The sequence below is a fragment of the Rhineura floridana genome, chromosome 6 (genome assembly GCF_030035675.1).
Source record: "Rhineura floridana isolate rRhiFlo1 chromosome 6, rRhiFlo1.hap2, whole genome shotgun sequence".
Classification (NCBI taxonomy): Eukaryota; Metazoa; Chordata; class Lepidosauria; order Squamata; family Rhineuridae; genus Rhineura; species Rhineura floridana.
In genome coordinates this window covers 94,357,329-94,372,669 of record NC_084485.1, presented here as the reverse complement: position 1 = coordinate 94,372,669, position 15,341 = coordinate 94,357,329, and the positions used below count along the sequence as shown (strand labels likewise).

Genomic DNA, 15,341 nt, shown 5'->3' with positions numbered 1-15,341 from the left:
GGCTGAAAAGAAGACAAGGTTCAGGAGAGGCAGAGCTGGCGTCAAGGGTCTGCATGGTTGGGCATCTACTGAGCGCCACTGACATGACCCCCTTGATGCAATGAGGTGGTATTCTAAAACACAGCTTAAAAATAGTCTTTCATCAATGATCTTCAGGATGCCAGGAAAAGTCCCCTTCAGCCATCAAATGCCTGGGTAAACAGGAACATTTTCAAATTCCTCCTGAAGGTTTATAGTGATGGGAGACAGACGCACCTCATTGGGGAGGTCATTCCACAGACAGGAATGTATGACTCTCCAGTCCTGATGTTGCTGGACTACAACTTCCATCATTCCTGGCGACTGGCTGTGCTGGGTGGGGCTGATAGGAGTTGAAGTCCCAACAACGTCTGAAGGGCCACAGATTCCTCATCCCTGCTTTATACAGTCAAAAGAGTGGAGGGAAGGACAATGGCTGAATTGTGAATACACAACTTGAAATGTGTCTGTTTCCCCCCACCCCACCCCTCAAACTTGCAGGTATGCTGCTGAGATGTGGTATGTGTTAACCAAAACATGCTCATATGATGAACTAACTGTCCTTGTGAACGTACTGCTGAAAAAGCTGCAGCGGAGCCCAAAGTCCACTGGAAACTATATCACACCTCTGGCCGTAAGAAATTGTTCAAACTTGTCTCTCCTTCCCAATAGAAAGGAACAAAACTACTGGATGATTTTTACAAACGAGCTCCAAAGAGAGATGGAAGAAAGCAAGTTCCAGTATTTGTCCTGAAACAACTTCTGTGTAAGGGCTGCTTCGGATATGGCAAAATCCACTGTAGGAAACAGCATGCAGCCTGTGTTTGTCACATCACCCAATGATTACATACATCAACATCTTTCTATTATGTACATGCAAAGCCATGTAATTGTCAGAAATGAAACGTGCTAGTCACATGTAACAAGCATGCCATGCTGTATCCAACAAGGAGAACTTTTCATGCCAGAAGATTGTAAATGACCTGACTGATGTCACTGTAAAAGTGTGAAAAACCCTAATAAATGATCATAGATCAATCCATCGCAGGTCCTAAATGCTACTCATAGGGAAGGGCAGTTTGTATTCCATGTCTCAACAGTCCTCTTAGGCATCCAAACCCCCACTCAATTAGAATTGTGTAAGGTGAAAAACCACATGAATCTAGAACCTAAAACTACTGAGAATCTTTTCAGATATTGCTACTCCTCTTTTCAGGGGAGAAGGAGGAGGATAATAATGCATAATAATATATAACACAGTCATGGATGCCTACCAAATTTCACACACATAGCCTCAGGTTGGTCACTATTATTAGCCCCTTGTTACAGAACTGCAGTGGGCAGGGCTGAGACTCAGGAGATAATTGATTAGCTCAGGAAACATAGTGAATCTATGCCAAGACAATTTTGAGTTGGATGTTTCCTGCTTAACAGCTTAGTTTCTTTGCCATATATAAGGATATATAGGAATATAGAAACAAAATCTGTTCTTGAGGTCATTGTCCACCAGAAGAATACAGCATCTCTTACTCCAAATGGATTTACATGAATACAAAACAGTTTTTAAAAACGACCTCAGTGCTTAATTTGGATTGTTGATGTTAATCCCACAAAATCTGCTTCAGAAGCTTTAAATGGACCTTTGCATTTTATATCCCATATCCTGTAATAACTTGAGCAGTTGGAGAAAAGAGTTCTTTCAGACATGTGTAGGGTGCCTTTCCATCACCACTGATAAACACTCACCCATCTGTCAGTAGAGCAGGATTAGAAGTGTGGCTTCTAGGCAGGAGAACAGGCTATAACGTTGAGGTCAGCTTGACCCTTATCTTAAAGCACAGACCTGATATTTTACTCAGGGTGGTGTCTTGTCAAATTTGGGTCTAAACAGAAGCTCAAGATTATTGTTCACATTACTTTTGTACTCCATAGGGATAATTTGATATTGTTTGTGTTTTAATGAGAAAATACATCATTTGTACTTTTCAAAACAATACAGAAACTGAAACAAATGCATATATAAATATGCATACAAATGCATACATTGGTGAAAAATAACAAACAAAAATGCAATCTGTTAGGGGAAATAGATTGCTATATATATTAGACAAAACAGCATATAAAATGTGTTTATTAGGATAAATTCACACTAAAATGGTGATGAATTTTCATGAGGATTTTGGGGAAGGGGTCACAAACTGCTTCAGAAATGTGGAGAACTGAATTTAACATTGGAAAAATCTTAGAGTACCAGAATTGACAGATTTGTCCATCCCTAGTGCTCCATGCTCACATTTTTGTGCTCCAGGCTCAAATTGCCACAAGGGAAGTGTAATATAAACTATCCAATTAGCATCTACAGCTAATACTTGGGCATCCAATTAAATTAATTATGCTATTTGTGAGCTATTAAAATAAAAACAGTGAACTCTATAATTACCACAACATTTGTGTTGTGGGACCTCTCAAACCTTCAGAGTGATATATGCAGATTCAATAGTTGAATAAAAGAGGATCCAACCCTTTTACTTTCTTCTGCTTTTGATTTAGAAACGTAAATACTTTTTCATCAATTAAGAGTGTTCTGTGACAACATTCACCTGCTATTTATGTATATCCATCCTTAGCATACAGTATGCTAACATAATTCATCCCAGATCCTTACTTCCTTGGTATGTTTTGTTTTTAATATTTTGATTGCGTTCTGTAATCTCAATATTACACACTTTTGTGGTTTGGTATTTTAGCATTTCCTATAAGGGTAATTATCATACCTAATAATATTATATATCTAATTATACAGAGGCTGCATAGACCATTAACCTAACCCAGTAAGAGGTCTTTACATTTGAAATTAGCCCAGAAAGAAAAGAATAAGTGGTACTGGAGTAACAATCCCCTGCAAGAAAATGAGAACTGCAAAGAAAAGATCTTACTACAGTGTCTATTTCCCTCTCTCAGGCTGCCAGCGCTTTCTGCAAGCTGTTATCTATGCCCAAATGCTCAAATGTGGCACTCGACATCTATCCCCGGCTGTTGATGGCACTGCTTGTTCAGGTGCACTATAGCATCAGGCACAGCGTAATAAAGAACTCAGATTCTGAGGAGGAATTTGAGCCTGTGGGGTAAATATGAGAGAAATTGTTATGGTAGGAGCCAAACACCCTCATGGACATATTAAGTGCTCCTTTGTAATGACGTGCTTCCATGCACTATATTCTCTTGAGTAAATAATGCACACACACACAGATCAGGGAATAATCTGGCCTAGCGTCAGTACCCTCAGGCAGTTGCTGCTTCACAGCACCTCAAAAGAGAATCTACCACTTTCACTTATCCTGAGCTTCACACCCCCTTAAAAAAGGCAGCCAAGTTTGGAGGTTGCCATTTTAATTTCTGACAATGCCCCTGATGTAGCATTGCTGTGGGGCATTGGTGGAGGACAAAGCATTGCAAGCATCAGAAAAGCCTCAAATACTTGCAATGGTCAAAGTGGAAGTTCCCAAAGATGGCTGTATTGCAGGAAGGATGCAAGTCCCCACCTGTGCATCAGAAGGGAGACGTGCTGACCCTTCAAACTCTTATGTTCTGCAGATACAATTCAGTAGCAGGACTACCTGACTGTCCCTGGATAGGGACAACCTGACCACTGTAGTCCATGCATTGGCAATCTTAAGAATAGATTACTGCAATGCACTTTAGGTGGGGCTGCCCTTGGGTCTGGTCCAAATGTTTCAGGTAGTGCAGAACACTGCAGCTAGACTAGTGATGGGAACAGACTACCACCAACACATTACACCAGTGTTAAAAGGCAGTGGTCTCCCATTTGCTACCAGACCAGGTTCAAGATTGTTGTACAAAGCCCTTAACAATTTAGGACCAGGATGCTTTAAGGGCTTCTTTACCCCATATGTCTCCATCTGATTGCTGAGATAATCTGGGGGAGCATTATTAGTAGTCCCCCTAGACCAGAAACATAACGCATGGCAATAAGGAGTCATGTCTTCAGTATAGTGGGCCCAACTCTATGGAACTCCCTTCTAGTAGAAATCATGCAGGTGCCATTCCTTCAGACACCCAGTTAAAACTGTTTTTTACCTGGAGGGATTTTCGCCATGAATCTTGCTCTGATGTTTTAATTTCCTTTGTTTAATTTGTTTCCAATTTTGTGTATTGTGTTTTTAAATTTTTGTATGCTGCTTTGGGACCAGTGGTGAAAAGTGGGTTATACATTTTTTAAAAAAAACATACAATAGTACTTAAAATGTATATAGTGCTTTCCTAACTGCTCAAGTGCTTCATCAGTAATCCTTACACCAGCCCTGTAAAGTAGACTTTACTATTATCCCCATATTGCAGATGGAGGGGCAGAGTCCAGAAGAGCAGTGGCTTACCTAAGGCCACCTAGTGTATGAGTTCATGACAGAGGTAACATATGAACTGGGAATTTCCCAGCTCACACTCTGAGTCACTGTGCTACACCTGATCCCTGATGTGTCTCCTGTTTGTTTGTTTAATTCAGCTATATTGTGACAGCACTGAAGACTCTTCTCCTAGCTGCAAGGTGTTATTGCGAGTTTGCTCTTATTGAGAAGGAGCAGGGCTGGGAGCTGCTCACCAGCTGCAACGATCACCATCGGGGGGTAGCCCTTCTTGCAAGGTATGAAGTAGTAAGAATTTGGTCAGAACACACCAAAGCACATTTTAAACATTTCCCAAGTGCAGAATTAACCTCTGACCATATGTGTTTATTTGTGTTGTGTTTCTTAACCAGAATCATGCTTCAGTGCTCCTATTATTTCAACCTCCTGAGGATCTTGTACCTCTTAGTTCCCTTCCTGGAGCGAGGAGATGAAGAGCACCAGATCACAGCAATGGCTTTCTTCATTGAGGTAAGAACCACTGATATAACTTCTGCACTTTGGAAAAATAGAGGCCTGCCTGGGAATGCAGAGTGACTTGATGTGCTTGTCTCAAAGGATGGTTGTACAAATATAGTGGCAATGTCCCTATGTGACTCTATGGTGTGTTGTCAAATAGTTATTACTGGTGCTGTAACTGGGTTTGGATCAAAGAGAATGAATTATACTTGTGCTAGTGCATCTGAAGAGCAGCTTAATCCTGTTGTATTGTGTGCAGGGCACTGTAGTTAGAATAAATTAGGTAAATAATCTGGTTTATTAAAACAATCCAATTATATTTATTAAAAACATAAGCAGTTCAGTTGTGGCAAAATAAGTAACAAGCAATAAAAGAACTAGTAATATCACCTACAGTGCTAAGTTTGGGACTCTACCAGTGGCATACTCGTCTTACCCAAAGCCATACTTCCAAAGTCCAAATGAGAAGCAGGCAGACCTACCACATTGTGAGGTCAGGTCACTTCCAACATTGCTGCTGGTTTATTGTGTGGTTAATCTGGAATCTGGAGACACTACCCAAGTTATTAAAAGACTTCCACTTTTTTCAGACGTTACAAAACCAGCCCGGATTAAAAACAGATTTAACTGCTTAGCACCACATAATCACTATGAACAAAAAAAAATTATATCAAGGAACAGATATCAGAGGAGTAGATGTATTAGTCTGTATATGACTAAAGGGAAACTTTCACCACACCTCCAGTTAGTTTACCATCATACTTGCAACACAGCATCTTTCTACAACTACCATCTTACCCACTGGATACAGCAAATATCTACTCAACACTAACAGGAGGAGAATTCTGTATGGACTCCTTCAGATGGTCACAACACCAGATTAGAGACTGACACAGAGCTTATCCACCACCATCCACGATCTGCAGTAATCAGCTAAGAGCATTGTTTTAGCACAAAATTACTACACAGTTAAAGGGGCCAACAAAAGAGGGGTTGCAATAATCATGAACAAGTTGGACTATATACAGGAGGCTGAGAGACAATTCTCTAACACCAGATTTTGCAGGACCCTGTCCTCAGCCCCCACTGAGGAATACCAGAAGGAACTAGATAACCTGATCAAGAAAATTCCTACAGATTTACAAGATCAAATCTACACGCACACACAACCCAGGAACCTCAACCAGGGATCTTTTACTCAAAATTTACATGCCAGGCAATCCTGGACACCCCATTGTTTGGGTGTTGGTAGTATTATGGTTGGTGTGTCTGGTCATTCTCACACCATATGCTGCCAATGCTCCACATTTCTTGGAGAACACTACAGACTTTTGGAGGAAATTACAATCCATTGACAATCTCCCAGAGAATACCATGCTTACTACCATAGATATTGAGACCCTTTACAACAGTGGGGAACCGCTAGCCTGTGGGCCTCATTAGTTGCACCTAGCCTCCCCACAAGGCTCGCATTTTGGCCCAGCCACACCCACCTGCCATCATGTATTACATCAGGAGTATTACATCAGGTGAAGATGAGGCTGGGTCAAAAGGAGTTGGCAAGTCCCAGCAATCAGTTTATCATCACTGCCAAGTGTGGCACTTTGAAGCCCCAACAATTAGCAGATTGTCTGGACTTTTGCCCATATGGCTTAAATGGATCCCCTGCAAGCCATGCTGTTAAATTTATGAGGGAGAGAGATAAGCAGTCTTTAGTAAAGACTCAGCTAATTGGGCTGCCTTTGTGATATTTTAAAACTCCTTTTGGGACAGGAGTTTTTAGACAATGGACTACAATGAACTACACCAAGATGTACCATTTGATGGGACTGATCCTTTATTCCAATTATCTTTGTGCACCAAATTGAGCCCTGGTGCATACTATAGTTCAGGAGTGGGGAACCTGACTTGGATGGCACATCAGATCCTTATTTCCCCTACCCTTGCAGGCCAAATTTGAGAGGTAGGTGGGGCCACTCGCCTGTCAATTGCCTGATGCCACGATGACATCAAGTGATGATCACTGGAATTTCAAAACACCACACAGGGCATGCAGTGACCACTGCCTGGTGCTTTGAAATGCCAGGATTAAAGTAACAACTGATGGAAGGTGACTTCAGCCTTGGGGATCTCTGTCACACAGCTGATGTGATCCAGACACAACTCTACCTGCCCCACACCTGATGTAACCTATGATGTCAGGTGTGGGGCAGGTGGCGTAATTTGGGGCAAACAGGCTCGCAGGTCAAATGGCCAGAGATTCCCCACCCCTGCTGTAACTGAATGCAGCACAAAGAATAAACAATATAAATTTCCTTAAAGACACAAGAATGGATGGATCATCTCTACTGCAGGCTTTCTGCTTAACATGGACCAAGAAACTGATTGGAGTGCCAGTGGAAGGGCCACTGTGTACTGTGAAATTTGGGCAGAATTTGTAACCAAGTGCCAGAAGCAGATTAACACATTTTCAGCATCTGAATAAGTTCCTGGGGATGTTGCTTCCTAGATCAAACTGAAGCAGGTAGTTGCTCGTCAACTCATTTCTCGTTGACCTGTTCTTTGTCTTTTAGCTTCTTTGTATGTCAGAGGCCAGAAGACTTCCAAAACAATATTCCTTGTATCGTCTGAAGCGAGGACTGGTTAGTGAAAACCCCATCATCCGGGCATTGTGTATCAAAGGACTGGTCAATATAGCAGACTGGATGGGGGAGGTAAATGACAGGGCCTGTTGTGTAATTTCACTGGATTTTGTCTAGAAGTTCAGAAATATTTACTGAGGATTTAATTATATTCCTATAGACCTCACAGAGGTGCTTCAGATTCCATTCCTGCAAAGCAGATTGAGATCTTAGCTGATGTAGGGAGGTGCTAGTGAAGTAAAACCACAGAGAAAGTGATTGGTCCTATCTGCCACAGCTCACAGAAGATACATTTTACACTCTGATGTAAACTGCTGCCTAAATTAAAACTATAGTTTTATGCATCTGGTTCCATATGGCTAATTTCCACTATCACCCTTGGTTGCATGGCTAGCCAGCCATTTGTGTGGTGATCAGGGTTGAGACTTTGCATTTTCATGGACAAGCAGATGTAGCAGCACTCTGTCATGAGCCCAAATCACAAATCAGTGTGCCTTTGCTCAATCTACTTTAGAGTTGTTAGTAGTGGCATGCTTTCTTTCTCCACTGGAGCAAGCATTTCCTGTGGTGGCTTCCAGATGACCTGTTTATTGACCATTCATCCTGATTTGCTTGCACAAAGTTTGTGGAGAGGTTATATGATGCTGTGTCAAGCAATCATAATCTTATGCTTTCCAGTGCATTTTCCTATCTCTTTCCTTATTGCAAAAAGTCCAGTTTTGGAGGGAAGCGGGTTTGTTGTGCAAGAGCACGATATCAACTTTAATTGCACAACCTGCATTTGCCAGGATTTTGTCATGCCCCTAATTCCACCCCTTTACAGTGATTGGTCCATAATGGTAGTTTGCCTTTCATGTTCTTTTCCATAAGAGCGCAAAAACATATACCTTTTTTTTAAATAATGCGAATGCACATGTTTGTGTTTAAATAGAAATTCCTTCAACTGCAGAAGGCACAAATCATTATTATTTATTATTATTAACAAAATTAATGGAAATGGTTATTTTATAAAATACCCTTGTCTGGGCTGTTACATATAACATAGTACATACTACTTAAAAGTTACTAATACAGAGGTAAATTCCGTGTTTTCAATGAATTGTTTGTGTAATATTGCAAAATAGCTCTGTTTTTAATTGACTGTGCCCACCTTGCCTTAAATGAAGTGGTTTAAACGTAGCAGGCTGAAAACATGCATCTTGGGCAGGCTAAGTTTATTTTTTCCAACAGCTAGAGTCATTGTGGTAAGCGGCGGTAACGCAGTCGAAGCTCTGCTCACGGCCGGAGTTCGATTCCAACAAAAGGAGGAAGTCGAATCTCTGGTAAAAGGGGTCGAGGTCCACTCAGCTTTCCATCCATCCGTGGTCGGTAAAATGAGTACCCGGCATATGCTGGGGGGTAAAGAAAGGCCGGGGACGGAACTGGCAATCCCACCCCATATATATGGTCTGCCTAGTAAACGTCACAAGACGTCACCCTAAGAGTTGGAAACGACTGGCACTACAAGTGCGGGGACACCTTTCCCTTTTACTTTAGAGTCATTGTTGAAGTAGCAACATATTGTAATCAGTCTGATTTTACATCAAACTGCAGTTTCAGATTCAACTGTTAATGAACCCAAAATAGAAATAGGACATAACCTCCAATTTGAAACACAAAAGGCTGTCTTCATCATGTGACATTGACCAATAAGAAGGCTTTGAAATTAATAAAAATAAATTTGACACAGGTTTCTACGATAAATAATGAGGGAAATATAATTTTCTAGATTAGATTCTCTGTAGAAACAATAGTAACACAGGAAAGAAGTAAGAACACCAACAAACATACAAAAATGTAATTCTCCATCTTTGGCGATGGCAGGTATTGCCACTCACCATATGCTCAGAGGAACATATTACCAAATTCTTCCAAGCTACACAGCAAGTGGACTGTGAAAGACCAACCCAAATTGTGTTTACATTTTGACAAATTTGCAGGGCAATACAGTATCTCAGATAGGAGGTCAGGTCTCCTGCTCCCCTGGTGCATTCACTATAGCTGCCCAATTCCCCTGATTTTTAAAGTTTGATAGAAATATCTGTGGGCTATAGGTATGTTCTTAAACCACAAGGTTTTTGCCTATTAGTGAAAAAACCTTTCCCGCAATCAGAAACCCTGGTAAGGGGGCTTACTTTTGAGTAGATATGTATAAGATTTCAATTTTAATGCACTTTTACAGTTGAAGAAGGTGGGTGCTTGGCTTTTTGTAATATTACAAAGGAATCTTAAGCCTCTGATGCTATTCTGGAGCTTCACTTTCTTGGCCTCAAAAATGTTTCTAATCCTGTGCTTTCCATTTAAACATATATGAGAGCCAGTGTGGTGTAGTGGTTAAGGTGCTGGACTACAACCTGGGAGACCAGGGTTCGAATCCCCACACAGCCATGAAGCTCACTGGGTGACCTTGGGCCAGTCACTGCCTCTCAGCCTCAGAGGAAGGCAATGGTAAATCACCTCTGAATACCGCTTACCATGAAAACCCTATTCATAGGGTCACCATAAGTCGGAATCGACTTGGAGGCAGTACATTTACATTTACATTTTCAGAATAACTTGTTATCCATAGTGTGGTATATAAACTGGATCACTGGAACTTAAATTACACTTTTATGTACAGGAGGTAAAGGTCTTATTGCCAGCCATGACAAAAGGCCTGTCTGGAATGGATGGGCAGCTGTTTGTGGAGACTGTTGCTGAAATTGAGAAGATTCTTGCAGGAACAGAAGGAGCAGACTGTATTTGCAATCTCACCCTTTCTCTTCAGGAGCTATTCAGTGATGTAAGAAAACAGCTGTGTTTTGTTTGTTGCAAGCCAGGATGCAATCTTATCCTCTCACAGAAGCAATTCTCTTTTGAGGTCCCATTGATACTGAAATCTGTTGTGGTGTATTTAGCTTGGGGACTTCCCATGTTCAAATCCCTGCTCTAGCAGTGCCATTAAGGAAAATGGGTGTCCTTGTGGCTGTCGCTTTCTCTTTCTCAGCACAAGCTACCTGACAGGGTTGTTGTGAATATAAAATAACGGGATAATCACATGTGCGGCTTTAAGCTCAGAGATGGAGCAAAATAAAAATGTAACAAATAATCATCCTGCCTATAGTTCTATACTGCATAGCTTCAACAGGAAAAAAGCAGAGATGGCTCAAGATATGTTAAGGTCTGAGCCAGAAAATCCATATGATGCTAAAAATATAATAATAAAGAATTTACCATCTTTTAATGATACCCTGAAATCTGAATCACCCTACCTAATGGAGGGTCCTGGAAAATATGGTGCAGCTACTACTATCTCATATAGCCCTATACATCTTGGGACCAGATTACCTAAGGATTATCTCTTCCCTATTCCTGACTGATCGCTGTACTCTGCAGAAGAGGGCATTCTGCCAATACCATCTTATCAGGAGGTCCTTGCTGCACGATGTTGGAAATGGGCCGTTAGTGTGGTGGCGCCTATCTTTTGGAGTAACTGTTTAAAATGATTTTTTATAGAGAGTTGTTTTAATTATGTTTTTATTATATTGTGAAATTACTTCAAGATGTTTCCTAGGAAGTGATTCATAAATGAAAACAAATAAATAAATAATGGGTGGGGAAATGGCTAGTCCTTAGCAAATTTTATCAGACTTAATATTCACTGCAACACTCTCACTGGCTTCCTTTGTTTTGATAATTACAGGAGAGAGAAAGTGTCCGGGCTTCTGCCATATGTCTTTTTGGGAAGATGGTAAAACGGGCTAAAAAAAGCAACAAACTTGCAATAAAGAATCAAATACTAGAAAGCATGGTTCCATTACTTCTGCATCTCCAGGAGGAGGACTATGACATCACCACGGCAAGCTTCTGCCAACATTTCTCTCTCAATTTCCAAGGCAACCATCAAGATATTAGCAAACCAGATAATTCAGGGAGCTAGTATGGTGTAGTTGATTAGAGTGATAAACTAGGACCTGGGAGACCAAGTTTCAAATCCCAACTCTGCCATGGAGATTGCTGGGTGACCTTAGACTGGTCACAGTTTCTCAGCCTGCGGGTTGTTGTGAGGATAAAATAGAGAGGGAGAACCATGTATGCCACTTTTAGCTCCTTGGAGGAAAGGTGGGATAATAAATAAATAATTCAAGCAAAACCTCTATTCTATCCTTTTTGCACCTGTATCTGCATACCTACATACTTCCTTGAGTGTAAATAAATTTACATGTTCAGAACTCTTTACTCTTTGTGAGCAATTACCAGAAGGTCTATTCTTCCTAAAGGCTATTCAGTAACTGGATGTTATGCTTTCTTAATGATGTAAACCATACATTCTCCCTTCGTGTCTTGCAGAAATGTAGATATGCCTTACATGAATCCTGTCACTTCCTGGGGTGGAAATTGCCAAAGCAGCTTGTCAGCAAGCAAACCTGGCATGAGCATGAAGACGTTCTGCATGAAACCTGCCAGTATCTTGTATGTTATCTACAACTTCTGAACAAATGACGCTTTGGGGATGTTTTACATGCAAAGCATGTGCTCAACCACTGAGCAACATCCCCTTGCCAATTCTTTGCTAAAACGTCTTCGTTAGCAGAAATGATTCTTGACACAAGAACAACAGAGGGATAGAAAACAAGCCTGATTGTGGCAATGATAATGACATTGGAAGAATTAAAACAAAAACAAACAAGCCATTACTTTTTGCATCAATCAGGGTATTGTTGTTTTTAAAAGTATGCATTTTAAAACTCCCTTTCAGGCTTAGGTGAGGGGGGAACAGGAGTGTTGATAAATGTTTTTAGAAGATCATGGGGTAACATTTCTAATTCCAAGATTTTGGAATCATGGAGTGGAATCTAATACTGCCATTCTGCTCAGTAATGGCTTGTGATCCAACAGTTGCTTCTGCAATGTCAGAGGGACTTATTTTCAAGAAGGAGTTGCCGATAATCCCCTCCCCCTCTTCTTATGTTAGCAGAGGGATCTCTTTTAACAAAAGCCATTTTGTGAGTGGGACATCAGCACTAGGATTCCTCTTCCTGGTTGTGGCTGTGATGGGTTATGTACATCATTCTTGATTTTTCATTACAGCCTGACTTTGATTTGTGTACTGGACTTCTCTAAAATGATTTTGGTAATGATAGGTTCTTTATTTATATAGCTCTTTCCTAAGAGTGCAAACAGCTTCACATACATTATCTGACTTACTTACTGTGAGGCAGGTTAGCACTATTCATTATCTCCATAGTACAAGCGTGAGACTGAATCACTTAATGACTCCTAGTAAGTTGTGTCTGAGGTGAAATTTGAATGGTGAATGCCTTAGCTCATAAAGGGCACAGGAATCCAAACTCCCAATCCACCATGCTGGAGAAAGTTTGGATGGAGCAGAGGTAGCCCTCTGCCTAGCTATGCAAGGCTCTGCCAGCAGGGGAGCACCACAATCAGTATGGAAGCTCTGCCAATAAGGAGTGCCCAAATGCACCCATTCATATGGCAGACAGGCAGACGCTACTGCAAATGGCATCTTTGTCAATAGTAGCCAATAGAAACCTCTGAAATGGGGTTGGGCTGGACCAGCACAGGATCTGCTAGAGCTTGTGTGGATCCCGCTGCCATCACATGACAGCCAAGGACCCAGATCTGTTTGTTGCTGAAGCCTGAGAGCTGGTGCAGAGAAGACACATCCCCCACCCCAGCCAGCGCAAATACCACAGCTGTGAATGCAATGCTGGCTGTGCCACTCCATCAACCTACTGATGCTATCTGGGGGTTAGGAAGGATAGCACCCTAATTTTCTTAATAAACTGTGGCAGCTGCTCAATTATTGGATGAAGCCAATTATGCATTTTTTGAGTTTTCAGGTACAGAAACAAGAGGGAAATCTCCAGAGATTCTTGTACCAGGGCCTTTACTACACTGAGAGTCCACTTCTTCCTATAAAAAGGGCTTCCATCATGTTCCTTGGTAAATGAAAAATAAGTTAGCCTCTTCCTATACTTGTATGAGTAAAGCTTAACTGTTTATATCAGTTGTTGCCCTGAATTTTTGATTTCATTTCAGTGTTGAGAGGATTAATTAAAAAAATAAAAAACACAGTCCTGCTAAAGCAGAGGTAGGGAACCTTTTTCAACTCAAGGGTCACATTCCATTATAGAAAACCTTCCAATAGTGGGCATGCCCAGAGCCAAAGGAGTGTGAAACAATGGATATGACTCTTACCTTTGTACAGCAGTCTACATTCCAGCCACACAAAAGCCAGATCTTTCTATATATGTATATATACACACACCCCTCCGTCTAGGTAAGCAAGAAGCATTGACACAGTTCAAGGACACAGACAACAAAAGCATTCAAGGAAGGCATGAATTAGGGCTATGAAAGGGCATGACCTGTGTATAGTACTGAGGGTCAGACAGGCCTGGGGAGCTTTATTCAGCTCATGGGCAAGGTTTGCCACCCCAATGTTGAAGGAATGCCAGTAAAGATGCTTTGCTAACAGCTGTATGGATGGAAGCTTCCGCTTGGCAAGTGTGGATATCCACTTAAAATAAGCTTTTATGGTCTTTTACTTAGCAAAATCAACAGGAATGTTCTGCTAACTTCAGAACCTACATCAGCCCTTCCTTCCCCAATTGTCTGCTACAGTTTTATCCTTTTTCTTGTGCATAACTACTCTAAACATATCATCACTGAAGTTACACTGAAAGCAAGGGCTTATTTGCAAGTACATACACTTGCTACCAGACAATTCTGCTAGACAATGACTCAAAGAAATGATATCTAATTACTTATGTGTTGCCTTTAGGTTTCCTAGTACAACATATGTACAGCAGGGCAGGAAAGATAGAATTGGATATGATAATTCATGGTAAGTAAAGACAGAATATGTAAAATCATTGCAGTTGTATGTTTAGGTATTCAGTAGATGATGCATTTTCAGCACCTACTGAAGACCTTCCTCTTTCAACAAACCTTTCAAGACCTTTATCCCAATCTATATCTGTATTAGAATATTCATATGGGATACATAAAATCACACAATATAATCAAATATAAATTTACATTGCTTTGTAAAGCAATCAAACAAAAAACTGCATTCTTCTGTATTCAAAATTGCACAAACTACTGGATACTTGGATGTTTTAAATATGTAGAATCATATATTCAATTATTTTCCAAAGCTCCATCAGTCATATACAAGCAAGTTTACAGTCTTGGTTTTTGCAGGTTGTCAATTTTACCAACAGATATGAGAGATTCTATAATGTGGTTTCACATCATAGTTATATGAACACAATTGTGCTGCAGTTCAGGAAACTGGGTCACTAGAAGAAACTGCAGCATTAAGGGATTTTTTAGAAAGGACTGCCTTTCTAAAAAGTAAATTCTAATCCTCAGTTGCAGAGAAAGAATGACTAATGTTGTATCTTAGTAGTTAGCAGCTTACATTACACCTGTGCTAAAAGAGCTACACTGGCTCCCAGTTTGCTTCTTAGTACAATTCATGGTGCTGGTTTTGACCTTTAAAGCCCTAAACAGTTTGGGACCTAGGTGTCTGTCTGCCCACCTTCCCCTCATTAGTCATGACCATCGCAGGGGCAAGTGCCTGTTGCAAGTGCCTGCTATTTCTGAAGCCTGATTGGTGAATACTCCCAATGGAGCCTTCCCTGTTGTGGCCCCTAGACTATGGAATGCCCTCCCCTGTGAGGTAAAATCAGCCCCTTCTCTTCCCAGTTTTAGACGGTTGCGGAAGATCCATCTTTTTATATAAGCATTTGGC

General features: G+C 40.9%; 1 protein-coding gene across 9 annotated transcripts in view; it reads left to right on the top strand.

Moving 5' to 3' along the window:
- Window positions 1-15,341, top strand: part of MROH7 (maestro heat like repeat family member 7) — a 41,517-nt gene that overhangs the window by 25,126 nt on the left and 1,050 nt on the right. For 7 of the 9 annotated variants that reach the window (XM_061633115.1, XM_061633111.1, XM_061633112.1 and 4 more), the window contains 10 exons: window positions 520-652; window positions 2,980-3,143; window positions 4,541-4,678; window positions 4,793-4,910; window positions 7,472-7,612; window positions 10,200-10,361; window positions 11,262-11,417; window positions 11,909-12,031; window positions 13,423-13,525; window positions 14,367-14,429. In XM_061633115.1, the coding sequence (XP_061489099.1) occupies window positions 520-652; window positions 2,980-3,143; window positions 4,541-4,678; window positions 4,793-4,910; window positions 7,472-7,612; window positions 10,200-10,361; window positions 11,262-11,417; window positions 11,909-12,031; window positions 13,423-13,525; window positions 14,367-14,429 (1,301 nt within the window). The remainder of the gene's footprint in view (window positions 1-519; window positions 653-2,979; window positions 3,144-4,540; window positions 4,679-4,792; window positions 4,911-7,471; window positions 7,613-10,199; window positions 10,362-11,261; window positions 11,418-11,908; window positions 12,032-13,422; window positions 13,526-14,366; window positions 14,430-15,341) is intronic. The other 2 variants (XM_061633114.1, XM_061633116.1) reach the window with 2 other exon arrangements.